The sequence below is a fragment of the Scomber japonicus genome, chromosome 24 (assembly GCF_027409825.1).
Source record: "Scomber japonicus isolate fScoJap1 chromosome 24, fScoJap1.pri, whole genome shotgun sequence".
NCBI classification, from domain to species: Eukaryota; Metazoa; Chordata; class Actinopteri; order Scombriformes; family Scombridae; genus Scomber; species Scomber japonicus.
The window spans coordinates 8,273,190-8,287,405 of NC_070601.1; the positions used below are offsets into that span (position 1 = coordinate 8,273,190).

At 38.5% G+C, this 14,216-nt stretch overlaps 1 protein-coding gene across 1 annotated transcript; it reads right to left on the minus strand.

Moving 5' to 3' along the window:
* Positions 1-4,411: 4,411 nt before the first annotated feature.
* gemin8 (gem (nuclear organelle) associated protein 8) lies at positions 4,412-6,893 on the minus strand. Its single transcript, XM_053314664.1, has 4 exons — positions 6,828-6,893; positions 6,487-6,557; positions 5,617-5,962; positions 4,412-5,384 (listed from the first exon to the last, which is right to left on the minus strand). The coding sequence occupies exons 2-4, from the start codon at positions 6,487-6,489 to the stop codon at positions 5,125-5,127; spliced, it is 609 nt and encodes a 202-aa protein (XP_053170639.1). The 5' UTR covers positions 6,490-6,557; positions 6,828-6,893; the 3' UTR covers positions 4,412-5,124.
* Positions 6,894-14,216: the final 7,323 nt, after the last annotated feature.

Below are 14,216 nucleotides of genomic sequence, written 5' to 3' on the forward strand. Positions count from 1 at the left end.
CCAATCAAAGATTGATCATTTCATAATTCACTGTTACATATTGTTTATTAATTGGTTCTTTAGGAAATGGTTTAATCTGTCTTCTCTCTGTTTATTTTGACAGTTAAGTTCCTTTCTGTCTCTATATCTCTAACTAATGTGTTATTTATACATGAAGCTGATTCTGATGCACTTTACTCTTCATGACTCATTGTGTATTCATAGTCAGTCTGTTTATCTACATAACTGTTAACTGTCAGAGTGATTCAGTGATATAGATATGTATGATGTATTATAATAATGTGGGTGGAAATTGACTCATGTCTTAGAACATACTTAATGAAGCAGGAGAATGAATGCCTGAGATAGAAAATGACTGTACATTTGTTTTAGGTTTTCTTCCATTGGCTGAGCGGGGTTTTCCCTAAGTAAGTGGAGCTGCCTCTGTATTGCACACCTTCCTTCCATCTACCTCATCAGCCAAAGTAGAGAAACACTGGGCTTCTCAAGATTCATCGTCAGATTGTTTCTGCTGCTTCTTGTGGTAACTGTAAGCTCAAACCTCTAGGGAAACTCCTAGAGAAACTTCTAGTGACTGGCCTCAAACTACACCCTTAGATTGTACCTTTTTTGTAGTAAATCCTTTTTCCCACCACTGTATCTGCATCTGCTTTTGGGTTCTATAGAAAACCACATTGTCACAGTGGATATTTGAGGTGTTTCTTAATCTATATTCTTGTGGACTTGTGAAACATCCTCAGTCTGTATTGTTCCAATTCAAAGTCCACATCTAGCTACAGTCCAAATATGCACATATAGTGACAGATAATCGTGCATGACTTCATTTGAATGCTACAAATGTAAAACTGATCCTTATTGTTTGGAGATTAAATCTTCTTTCTGTAGTTGCAAAGCACTTTGAGCTGCATTTCTTGTATGAAAAGTGCTATACAAATAAAGTTGTTGTTGTTGTTAATATTGTTGTTATTATTAAATGTAGTGGAGTGGCAGTATAATTTATATATATATTTATAATTTGTCTAACAATCTGTTACACACCACTGAAGTACAGTCAAACCTAGAAAATGTTGATGATTCATCAGATTGATCAGGATCATAATGCATGAGTAAAGATAACAATGAAAATAAAATAAATGTCATTACTAAATAGGGTTTGCGTCAACATATTTAATATGTAACCTCTTGAGTAGCATTGTACTGTGCTGTACTTTTGTTATATTTCCTGAAGATATAAATCACATAGTGTGTGTTGAATCCTGGCAAGTGGCCGAGACCCGCCATAGCTGCAAATAAAAGTAACGCTGCAAACAAAAGCAAACGCTGCTGCAAATAAAAAGAAACGCTGCTGCATATAAAAGAAACGCTGCAAATAAAAAGACACACCGCAGCAAACAAAAAAAAACGCCGCTGCAAATAAAAGAAACACCGCAGCAAACAAACAAAAAAACACGGCAGCATATAATAAAAAAAAACGATGCAAATAAAAAAAGACACAATGGAAGTGGATTACCGGGGACTGTTTTTGCCGAAACACCGGAAGAAGTTGTTGCTTGTACGTGTAGGTCAGGAAAAGACGTAAAAGGGACCGTATATGGTTTGTTATTTGTGTTATTACGTTACGTGTTGGACTAAATACATGGACATATTGAGGAAAGTATTTCGATGTTATGGAAACGGATTTCATATTTCACAAGAATGGATACTTGGCGAGCTGTACAGAAACTCCTGAGTCATAAGATGATCGTTGTGGATAAAGGGAAGACTTTGAAGGTATGTAGAGATTATAGCTGTTTTTACTTTAGCTGAGTGGCTGAATACTATTACGGTTGTGAGCAACCAATATAATTCGTGAGTGGTCTTGAATGAATCAGGGCAACCTATGCTTTCTAACAATGTGCGGCATGAATAAATATGTTTAAGGGTTGGTGTTTAAAACATTCAGAAGGACTTGTGGCTACCTCCCAACCTACGACCCGTCCCGTAGGCGGAACAGCGTGTTTTAAGTGTCTGCAGTTCCGATCCTTATCCCCATGTTGGCTGAAACAGACAACTTGTCTGTCTGAGACAAGTCACCCTCAAACACTACCATTTTCACTTACTTTCTAGTTCGTTTTCCAATTCGTAGTCCTGTTGTTGTTGTTTCTTCTTCCGGTGTTTCGGCAAAAACAGTCCCCGGTAATCAACTTCCGTTGTGTCTTTTTTTATTTGCATCGTTTTTTTTATTATATGCTGCGGTGTTTTTTTTTGTTTGCTGTGGTGTTTATTTTATTTGCTGCGGTGTGTCTTTTTATTTGCAGCGTTTCTTTTATTTGCAGCAGCGTTTCTTTTTATTTGCAGCAGCGTTTGTTTTTGTTTGCAGTGTTACTTTTATTTGCAGCTATGGCGGGTCTCGGCCACCGTAGGGGGTTTGCCTCAACATATTTAATATGTAACCTCTTGAGTAACATTGTACTGTGCTGTACTTGTGTTGTTATATTTCCTGAAGATGTAAATCACAGAGTGTGTGTTGAATCCTGGCAAGCTTCATAAATACAGATTGTAGTGTGATTAATACAGTGTGCACAGCATGGCCAGTGTTGACAGAAATCTAAAGGTCCATACAAAGCAGCAATTGTACATTACACTATGATTCATTTTTCACACAGCTTGTTAAACAGAATTACTCTGGTACTTCAAATGAGGCTGGACTTTCCTACATTGACCTCACTTTCTGTTGACTACCTAAATATCAAAAGTCATACACATGTTTACTTTTTTTAAAATGTCCCAAAGAAATTTGACAATAAACCCGCAAAACCACCAAATGTGTATTCACACTTCTTCTTTCTGTTCTTCTTTCTGTTCTCTTTTGGGGACTTTCCTTATCTCATGGGATTAAATGGAGTTGTTGTCAGAGAGAGGGACATCACAGCTGCTCATTACAGTACTAATATTAGAAATAATAACATGAATAATTAGAGAATAAAGTTTGAATAAATGTTAGTTTCAGAGTGTCAAATGAGGTTGAAATTAGTCTAGGTTTACTTTTTGCTTCTCCTCAGTGTTGCTCTTTTTTGTCATTGTGTATTCATAGTCAGTGTGTTTATCTACATAACTGTTAACTGATATATTGTACAAATGTGAGTGGAAATGAGCTCATGTCTTTTTTTTTTATCTTAAGTCCAAAACATCTTTTAATGGAGATAGACAACGAGCAGATGAGACTACAGATGTCTGAGGGGGCGGAATGGGGGAAACCAGAATCATCTTTTACAGTCATATATAGTAGTGACTCAGAATAACCCACAAGACTCTATTTTCACTACGCCAGTCGGACCTGAAGATGCATCAAAGCATGTGTTGGAAAAATGTTCAGACATTGTAAAAAGAATCAAAAGGTTTCCTGTACAAGATGAATCTCTCATCTTATATCTGCAGAGGTTTTGATGTTTTATATAATCTTTATTCAGGATATGGCCTTCTTCTCCTCCTGCCTTCCATGTGTTTCTGTGCCTGTCTGTCTCTTGTGATGTGGGCGTGACCTCCTAATCGCCTCATCATCTGCACACCTGAAGTCCATTTGACTAATCAACTCCCAGTAGTATATCTACCTGGCTCAGAGTCCCAGTCAGTGCCAGATTGTGTGTTTCCCTCCCACCAGTCATTTATTGTGGAATGCCAAGTGAGTCAAAATGCACCTGGTTTCAGGCGACGCTTGTTTAATGCCTGGTAGCACATGCAAATATTGACCCTTTCACCATTCTATATTTAAAACATTATAACACTTTATACTTCACCAACTAAACTATGACACAGGAATAATTATTCAGCACTTACATTATCATGGACACACATGAACACAAATAAAGTTTCACACTGTATTAATTAGACAGATTAGTACAATCTGAGTCCACGGGGCATGTGCATCTTCCTACTAGAAAAACTCCCACAATACTCTACTAAGATGTTGAATATGTTGATAATACTTTTATAGGATTTTGTTAGTTTTTGTACTCGTTGAGGATCTGAGATACTGATACTAAGGATACTGACTGAATACAATTCACATTCTATTCACTCTGTGCCCTCTTCAGTTCACATGCTGCATTCATATGGTCATTTCTTACTTTCTGGCTGTAGCCCCTTGAAGTAAACATTAATACATGCATTAACTCAGCCAACACTTTACCTGAAAACAACTTTAATTTAAACGTCTTTAAACTCAGTGTTAAATTTAGTAACTATGACTGAATTTTCTCCATTACCACATCTGTGTTGTCATTTAGCATACCATTAAACTTAAATATTTTCCTGTCCACTGTGTCACCAACAAACTGACAAAACAGGTTTTATCCAGACATAAAATACTTTATTAGAAAAAGAATATATAATAAAACACACAACGCTCAGTCTAAAAAAAACCTGTTCTGAACCTGATGAAATGTCAGAATCGGACCGACACAGTTTAGAAGTAACAACAAGAAGTCATTCTTTGTGTAGGTTCAGATGTGGAATATCAGAAGCAACCATGCAGGAAGGCGTCTGAATCTGAACAGAGGAGGAAGAGGAGGAGGGCATCTTTTTGTAGTTAAACTAAGTTGACAGGCATAAGAGGAGCTACTGCAGCATGAAACATCACCGAGCTAGAGGGTAAACAAAAACAGATTAGGAGGAAACACACGGGCGCGTTGTTTGAGTCGATTTACATCACCTGTGGCTGCAGTTTTACTGTACCTTTGACCCTCAGCTGACACTCATATTCATTCTTTGGATTTTATAGTTGTGTTTTATAGCTGATTACATGAAACAATGCAATCTCTTGACATTTTTCATCAGTGCTTATGTTTTTATGCGTAACTTACTGTGGGAGTGTAAACCTAAGTACAAGCCAGCATGGTATGTTTTATCCCAACCATAACTTTTCATTTGGGGCAGCAGCTGACAGGTCAGTGACATTTGCATCTGGCTAAGCATAAGCTCAGCTAATTTATGCAACGTTTTTATGCTTAAAATAACTCCTAGCCTTCAACTAACCCGAACCTTTTGCTCAACATCAGCAGCTTTGATAGCCATGATCCATTACATGAGCTGGTGTCTCACTGAGAGATCAGGGAATCAAACAGTTTATAGCGTTCTGTGCAGCTGTCACAGTTTCAGCGGGATAACAGGCCAGTACTTTGGCTGTTTACGGTCACAGTTCCTGTCAAAAGTGAGCTGCATCGCCGCCTCCATGGCCAGGATCTTGGCTGCATCCTTGCCGTACAGCTTCTTCATCTCAGCCGCGCGTCTCTCACCAGGTCGTTCAAAGGGAGGAGCCGCACTGCTCCGCCAGGAGACGACGTGCATGTCCTGGTCAGCTGGCACGTAGCTGTCATGCTGCTCTGCTTCCATCTGCTGCTGCTTCTCTGCAAGGACAGGAAACGATTCATTAACAGACACAGCAAGCAACCTAATCACCTTACACCCCATTTTTAACTCAAGTTACTGTATGTGACTGTAATTAAGTAACCCAAGTCAAAACAAAGTGTTACTGATTAGGTGATGGAGATAGAAGATTTGAGTCGCTCTAGTACTCAAAAATATTCACAATCTTGAACTTTTCTAAGCTCATGATGGTGTCACTCTCGTCTCTCTTACTCAGCTCCTCTCTGTGTTTCTCTGTCTGGGCGAAGTACTGCCGGAGCTCCTCGCTGATCTCCATGTTGCTGACATCACACTCGATCTCACTGTCTGAGCTGCTCTCCTCGTCTCCATCCCCTCCGTCTTCGCTGTCTCCCTCTCCGGCGGCGTGCCAGTCGGCGTAGCGTTCCTGGCTGCTGGGATACTGAGGGTGGAAGTAGCTGGGGCAGTAGGCAGCCTCTAAGGCCTTTTGGTAGGCACGCCTGTGTCTCTGGTGCCAAGCCATAGCCTGCTGGTAGTGCTGCCAGTAGCGACTGTATACCGGGCTGGAGAACCAGGACATCACGTTGCTTATGTCCTCCTGCTAAAGACAAGGATCAAACAGTACAGAGATAGTTAGTCTCCTGTTATCTAGTTATGGATTAATTCAAAGGTATACTCAACATTTGTGCACACTGGTGGCTCCACATAGAAGTTGAAAACCCACAGAAAACAATTAACAATGATGACCAGACTATTGCACTCAGTAGAGCTCAGTTGTCAGCCAGGTGAACAGTCTTAGTTTTCTTTCAGATGCATAGAATAATGTAATGGATGTACGAGTAATGACAAAGGCCAAAATGTGTCAGACTCTTTTTTTTTTTTGCCTAGCTGATTGCTGGAAATGCCTTTTGCTGCACTTGTTGGTCGCTTGCGGCCCCTACTGGACGGTTAACAGGAGTGAAGTAACCATGAGAGGTAATTGAGCATAAAGTCATAAATGTACAGATGAGCTGCGAACACCGACACACACATGATCACAGCTGTATTTATTTAAAGTAAATAAGCCGCAGTTCTAACTTGATGGGAGGAAGGTTTGTTTTCTCTGAGCTCATTGGTTTGTCTTACCATGACTGGAGGTGCTCTGCTAAAACTGCTAACGCTGTAGCATCCACAAGCCTGCAGCTAGTGGACAAAATCTGAAAGATACACACACATTGACATTAACAACAAGCACATACAGAGAAAGAGAAACAGTATATGCCCATTATAAGGTAAAATAGTCAACTACAATAAAAAACATTAAGATAACTTTGTGAGTTTAGTCTGAATTTGGACTAAACAAGAAATGTGCCCAACTGTAAGTCAAGCGACCCACACACAACATATATATATGCATTAATATAGATTAAAAATGTAAAATTATGTCTTAAATGGTCAATTTCTCTCATTTACAGACATTTGTTTACCTGTGATGTCAACTTACTACTGGTAGCTCTTCTTCTCAGGTTTTTTCCCAGCAGCCTTTGAGCCGCAGCAACGTCACTGCCGGCTGCGTGGCGCCACCCAGTGGACACTGCGGGCACATGCAACAAAATTAAATTTTTTGAATTGATTATTTGATCAATGAAAAGTCACACTTTATAAAACAGCTTGAAAGAATGACACCTTTATCATTTTAAAGGTGAGCTGAAGCTAAACTGTCTTTCAGATAGAAAGAAAATAATGATTCTGAAATATCACATGATAGATAAAATGTAAAAAAACCCATTAAATCCAGGTGACTTCACTGTTGTCTATTTTACAGTTATAATATATAATAAAATAAATATAATTAACACAACCTTTACTATCAAATTTAATCCTTTATTTCATTATTGCAATTGGACATAGTACAAAAAGGTGACAAATTAGACAAACATAGACAGACAATAGTACAATAAACAACATAGTAGACAAGCTCTTGTGCGCACAAGACACACAATTTGCATCTTTCATGACATTAGACTGCAGCCTATGTAGGAGGCCTGTGTTTCACTTTCACTCCTCTCATGTTTCATATGCAATATTTTTCTTAAAGGGACATCAAAATTCATTTCTGTGTCTCTGCACTATCTGTTTGTTGTTTATAATGTAGTACAATGTGTGTGTGCATGGAAAGACAGGAAGGCTCTGACCAATCAATCCACTAATTGTTAACAGCTGTGTATTACACCTTCAGACTCTGATCTGGAGTTTTGAGTTTTAGTCATTCACTGGTAAAAATGCTGGATAATTATATTTTTCTTTTAGCATTTGCCTTCTTCTCTGGATCTTCTCTCAATTCAAAGGCAAGAAAATACATTAGTTCTTGAGCTCCATATCATCATTGATATATCTCTGTCTTTTTACCCTACGTGCAGCCAGTGCATTTTCCATTTATACTCATTTTAATTGCCATTGGTTTCTACTCCCTCTTTATTTCACTTCCATATTACAAAGAGCATTACAAATGGAAACATGATGTGCTCACCATGAGGGTCAAAGGTGATGTTCAATCTCCTTATAGCCACAGAGTTAAGTTAGCAAGGTTGTTCTATTTTTGCTGAATTGAATGAATTTACTGTAGTGATTTGTGAGGATATTGTGATTTATTTGACGGGGGCTGGGGTGAAAACAGAGTGAGTATTTGAGTGCTGTGAGACATGTTTGTATATCTGGGTCATGCTTTGGCTGGAGGCTTCAAAGCTTTCAGAGGAAATGCAAAGAGACAGATGTGCCTTTTTAAAACACATTTATGACTGTGAGCTTTCAACAGATGTATTAACACAAATAAAACAAGTCTAGAACTAAAATAAGCATTTCCTCCATTGCAGGACATAGTTTCTGAAGCATAAATCATTAATGGACATCAGACTCTGACAGAGTACTTTCTGTCTTTATGAAACTCACATGTGCCGTATACAATAACACTGCATTTGTTACCAAAGTAACCACAAATAAACTTATCAGATGGTATATATATATAATATATAGTTATATATAATATAGGCATAATTTTAAGACCAACAGCACCGTATATTTGTATGTAATCATAATAATAAAACATATGTCCAGACAGACACCATCATCCATTGATCCAGATCCCTTCACACAAGAGGAACGCCATGTTAACACCCACAAACTCACTGAATTATATTATTTTCTTCCAGTTTGTCATCTGTATATCAAAATGCTAAGACATAATACTAAGTTCAGTTTAGAGCTCCCGCCGCTTGTTACACCTCTTGACAAAGTTGTTGTAGTAGTTAAGATAAGTCACAAGGAGAGTACTAAATGTGTTGCTTCAAACATTGATATCAGTGATCAGTGATACCTTAAATAATACAATCTACTGTATACATATAAGACATTTAAAATCTTGGTGGGATGACCTCCCAATACTATCATATCTACTTCCTCTGGTGGGAGGCCTCAAGTTATGCAAGTGTGCAAGTGAAGTTGCACTATGCTTTCAGATGAGGGACAAAGACCCTTATCTGAAGCTGCGTCTTGAACATTACAAGTGAGAAAGAATAATCAGCAGAGTAAAAGCCACAACACCCACAGCAAAGATTGAGAGAAAACTGCGGTTTCTTTTATATGCACTTCCTCTTCTTTCGAAAGTGCTTGACTGTAAGTAGTCAAATTCGATTGTGCAGGCTCTTTTTACACATTTCTAGGCATGAGCATCATTTATTTGTCCGTCTTTGCAGTAGACAAGGACACGGATGTCAATCTGTCCAGAAGCTCACTATTTAAAGACTCTCTGCATCCTGTCAGACCAGACACTCGTTTTTCTTGAAATTACAAGTTCTACAAAAAAAAAAGGAACAGAAAAGACAAATTTGTTGGCCATGGATTTAATACTTGCATGTCTCGTTTAGAAATGCGTCTGTAATCTCCTTTTTTATCATTACTAGAAGAAATCTTAGATAGGCTCGTCACCACAAAAGAGGACAGTTTAATCACATAATCATACAATTAAATCAACATAACCACGTCAACTGCTCTGCCCAGTTCCACTTTCCCTTAACCCTACATTCATTTAACTCTCTCTGCTGTACTTTCTGTTTGTGTCAGTACTTTCTGTTTGTGTCAGTGTGTCAGTGTGTGTGTGTGTGTGTGTGTGTGTGTGTGTGTGTGTGTGTGTGTGTGTGTGTGTGTGTGTGTGTGTGTGTGTGTGTGTGTGTGTGTGATTAAAGTCCAGCTGAGGAAGCTTTGACCAGAGGTAGGCGAAGTAATGTCACCCAAAAACCCCATACAGTTTAAATCATAGTTCCACAGTACGCCTTCTGGCACTGTGATCACATTACAATGAGTAAGGAAATGGGATATTAAACTCAACGTGCCTTAAGAATAGCTTAATGAGGCATTCATTGAAAAAAACAATGCTGACATATGTAAAGATTTCATATTCAGCTTCACAACATTGGTCATAATCTTGAGCCGTGTTTGCTTCTATTGTATTCTGGTGGCAAAATCTAAACCAGTACCTATGTTTGTTGTCTTGTATTTTGTGTTTGTGTGAGATCCTCACCTCCAGAAGTAATTTGAGGTGAAGCTCAGCAACACTAGCTGTGATTGTGTCTCTGTGTGAAGGTGGATCTGTTATTTAAAGCCACAAACACAGTTCTGAAAGTCACCGAAGTGCTCAAATTTCACATCCAATTTATTTTGGGACCCAGCTTCAAGAAAAAGACCTCAGCCTTGGTAAGTTTGGCTTTGCATAACTTCTTTCTACATTCCACTCTAGAGCACATAGTGATGATTTTTTTCCGACGATTCCAAGATTCACCTACATATTGTCACAACTTGAAAGTAAAAACAGTCATGCCCTGCACTTCCTCTTCATGACACTTCTTAAGGTGTCTCTTTGTAGTTTGAGGTTTAGGGTGCCAAAGGAGTTTGTCGAAGTTGACACTCTTTCCTTTTTAGTTTAGTTTACTAGTTTCCAGCAGCAGCACTATTGTTTAGACCTTTCAGCTAATATGGGTCAATGGAAACTGTGGTTTTTCCTGCTTCTGCTGCTGTGGTTGTGTTTTGACATTGGCACTACTGCACAGGAGTTGCTTTCATTACGTGAAACTAATCCAAGTAAGTCAGTTTTACAGTTTGGAAGAATTGTAAACATTTTAATTTTCTTTCACTTTTGAAGCCTCAACTTTCTTATTGCAGAGACTATTGTGAAAACCATATCTGGGGGAGAATCAGATGTCACTCCACTGTGCCCCACTGCTCCACTGCATACCATCATGCTTATAGTGTGTAAAATCAACACAAAGAGGAGCAGAGGAGAAGAGTGTCACTTGCTGTATCAGTACGGAGAGGAGATTGAGAATGACTGTGACTCCAAATTCAGACTGATCAAAGAAAATCAGACTATATTTCTCCACCTGACTGGTTTAACATCATTGGATAGTGGGAACCACAGCTGTGAGTGTTCACATGCTCGAGGAACAGGCGCACTCCACCTCAATATCACTGTGGAAGGTAAAATTCATTTATATTCTTGCTTCTGTGTTGCTTTCAAAGTTTTGTGGCTGCAGTGTTGAAAGGAATCACATCCCAGTGAAATATAATATCTCTATAATGAGATAGAGAAATAGCTTGAATGCTGTCTGCTGATGTGACAATATTTTCTGAAAGTCTCATTTATGTGGTACAGATAGTTCAGTTTCTGTCATGTAGACGGAGGTTTGTGCACAAAATACTCACGTGGCTCAGAGTTGCGTGTGAGCTACGATGCAAGTAAAGAATATAATAGGGAGGCTAGAAAAAAGCCACAATCTAACACAGAGAGATGAAAATTTGGAAAAAAAATTAAACCTTTCAAAGAAATCAACATTTAGGTGGGCTACTTACTACAAAAGCAGACCTGTGCAAACAAGAAAAAGTAAACCGATAGTAGGAGCAGCACACGTCGAAGAATCACTTTGCACAGTGAAGAAAATGCCTTTTATGATTGCACAGCAAGTGAAAAATGGTCTCCAGGATGTGGGCGGACATGTTTTTCTTGTCAACAAACAAGACTTCATGACCATGGTGTCAGAGAACTCAGCACAAGATGCAAACCAAAGCAACAAGAGCTGTTCAGAATCAGCTTGATCACTCCCACGTTCACAACTTGAGAGCTTGGAGGTGTCAGTGGTGAAGGATGGCATCTTCAAGGAAGGTGTAAAGCCTTTGCTCATGTCTATGCCTGCAAGACTTTAGCCAATCATTGACAGCAAAGGATTTTCCACAAATGATTTAACTTCATGTGCATAAGCTTAACCTCTCAATTTTGGGCGCTACAACAGTCCATATACTTACTCTATGGCCTGCATCTGAACCACATCATTTTGATTTTCAGAAAATATTATCACATGAGCCTCCAGTTTGATTCAGAAAAGATGTCAGCAGTCAGATTCTTTTATTCCTGTTTTTTAGGAGATGAGGAGGAGGAGGCCAGCACTTTCTTTAACTCCCTCACGGTGGTGGTCGGTGGTGTTGCTGTGTTTATCATTGTATCTGGAGTTTTCCTCGGACTAATCCTGAGAAAAAATCATTGCAGGTGCAAGATTCTAACTTCATATTGTGCTTAAAGCTGAAAAGCAGTGTATCTAAAATGATGATGCTTGATATGTATCTCCATCTCTTATTTTCAGACACCACACAAGGCCGGAACCACATGAATTTCCTGAATGTGAAGGCCCTTTGGTGAGTAATGTACCTTTTTAAAAGAGACTACAGCCAGCGGAAACAGTACATTTACACATAGTTTTTTTCTTTAGCTTTAGCTGTCACACCAATCTAAGGTGACTCAAACAACAACAGTGCGATAAACAATTTCCGCACATGCTGTAAGGTGTTAAAACTGGAGGAGGGTTGCTGCATCTTACTTATACTGTATGAAATTCTCTGATGCCAGAAGTCACACGTTCAAGGGCACATTTCTTGTAGTTATAAAAATGTAGGATTTGAACAAGCACATTTACATAGTAAAGGAGAATAGAGAAAGAAGCCTGAAGATTGCAGAACAGAGGTGTGATGAAGGAGGATGTGATGACCTCGAAAGCTTTAGTATGACTCAGGTTTCCTGACCAGGGATATATGTCAACCAAATGTGAAACATGTTACTTGAATGATTTTGTTACCACTTACCACTCTGGATTTATAAGTTGTAACTAATACCTTAATGGTTTTATAATCATTTTCTGCTCCCTTCTTTCAAAATGTTTTCCCTTAACCTAATTTAACCAACCTTTAACTTTTGATAACTAACCAGCTTTTTTATAGTTTAGACTTGATGGCTTAGCATAAAGTGGAAAACCTCACTAGTAAATGTGACTGCATGTTTTATAGCTTTTTTGGTTACATGTAGAACCATTGTAAAGCTGTTAGTTGTTGCTTATAAACCTTCTTATAAAGATTGATTCATTGGAGATTTTCATCTATTTGTTTTATAGGAAGACGATGACCTGAACGACCCCTACACAAGCCTCCAGCTGCCTACAAGTGATGTCTATGAAGCCATTTCCTCAGTACGTGATCAACGTTACACCCACACAGTTTCAACCAGAGACAATATACCAATGACCCAATTGTACAGGAAATAAAGGGAAGAGAAACTGATGGGAGATGTGGTATTTATGAAAACATGTCAACCAAAAGTAAAGCTATCACACTTGTATTGTTAATATAATTATTGGGACAATGTAAAGTTTAGTTGTTTTTTTTTAGATATATTGAATTGAAGAGTGCAGTTTTCACACACTAAAGATGCAAAAGCATTGTGCTTTTGCATCTTTAGTGTGTGTGTCAGTCATAATTAAGAGCTGTTATGTTGTTTATTTATATAGATTAGCCTCCAATACCCTCCTCTCAGTACTTTTATAGATACACTACAATGTTCAGATGTTTTTGTTGATGATTTTTGTTTATGATGATGCTGAGCTATTGCAGAAGTGACAGAAATCAAGAAACACTATAATGTGTTAAAAATGCTTTATCAGATCATTTCTTACATACATGTACACTACACAAAGAAAGGGGTGTGGCTTACTAGCATTAAAACCAACAGTGTTCATAATACATGTTCATACTGCAAAACTCCTCTTGAATGAAAATAAAGTTTTTGACTGTCTGAATTTATCCAAGTGCTCTAACATTGCTCAAACAGTTCTTGAATGTAATAGAAGTGAGTGCAGGTATGATTTATATGTTCTCTCTTTGCATTCAACATCTTAAAGTGACGTTTGGGAAATTACATTTTTTCCACTCGGGATCATTAATTTGAAAGTAGAAGCGGTCAGGTTCACTTCTGTTTTAGGATGTTGCACCCAAAGTGCACCCATAGTGAACATTAGTGCGAACAAAGGAGCATTTCAGAACTGTAATCTGCAGTCAAAGCAGTATATTTGACCTTTGTCCAGTCTACTTTTGGCCAGTATGGATGGATGGAAACAATGTTTTTTTCTGCTTCTGCCACTGTGTACTGGCAGTAGAGGTACTGTACTAAAACTACCTTGTATTATGTCGGATTTATGCAGGTTATTGTATGTTTTAAAAGTGTTAAATCTAATCCACTAAGTTTCCTTTTGATTGCAGTGACTGTTGTGAAAACCACTTGGAGCGAGCAACACATCACTCCTGTATGTGTGGATGAAAACTCAGGTGGTATTGTAGTAGTTATATGTAAGGTCAACACAGGGAGACATCGGGGGGAAGATTGTAAGCTGCTGTTCACGCATGATAGACAATTTCACCACGAATGCGACTATAGGTTCACACTGATGGCCGTGAACCAGACTATATTCCTCAACCTGACCAGTTTAACACCAGTAGATAGTGGGAAC

Excerpts from the sequence above, each read along its gene's own strand:
- gemin8 (XM_053314664.1), bottom strand. Across the intron at positions 5,385-5,616 it reads GAAACACAGAGAGGAGCTGA|AGAAGCAGCAGCAGATGGAA; the intron begins GTAAGAGAGACG and ends CTGTCCTTGCAG.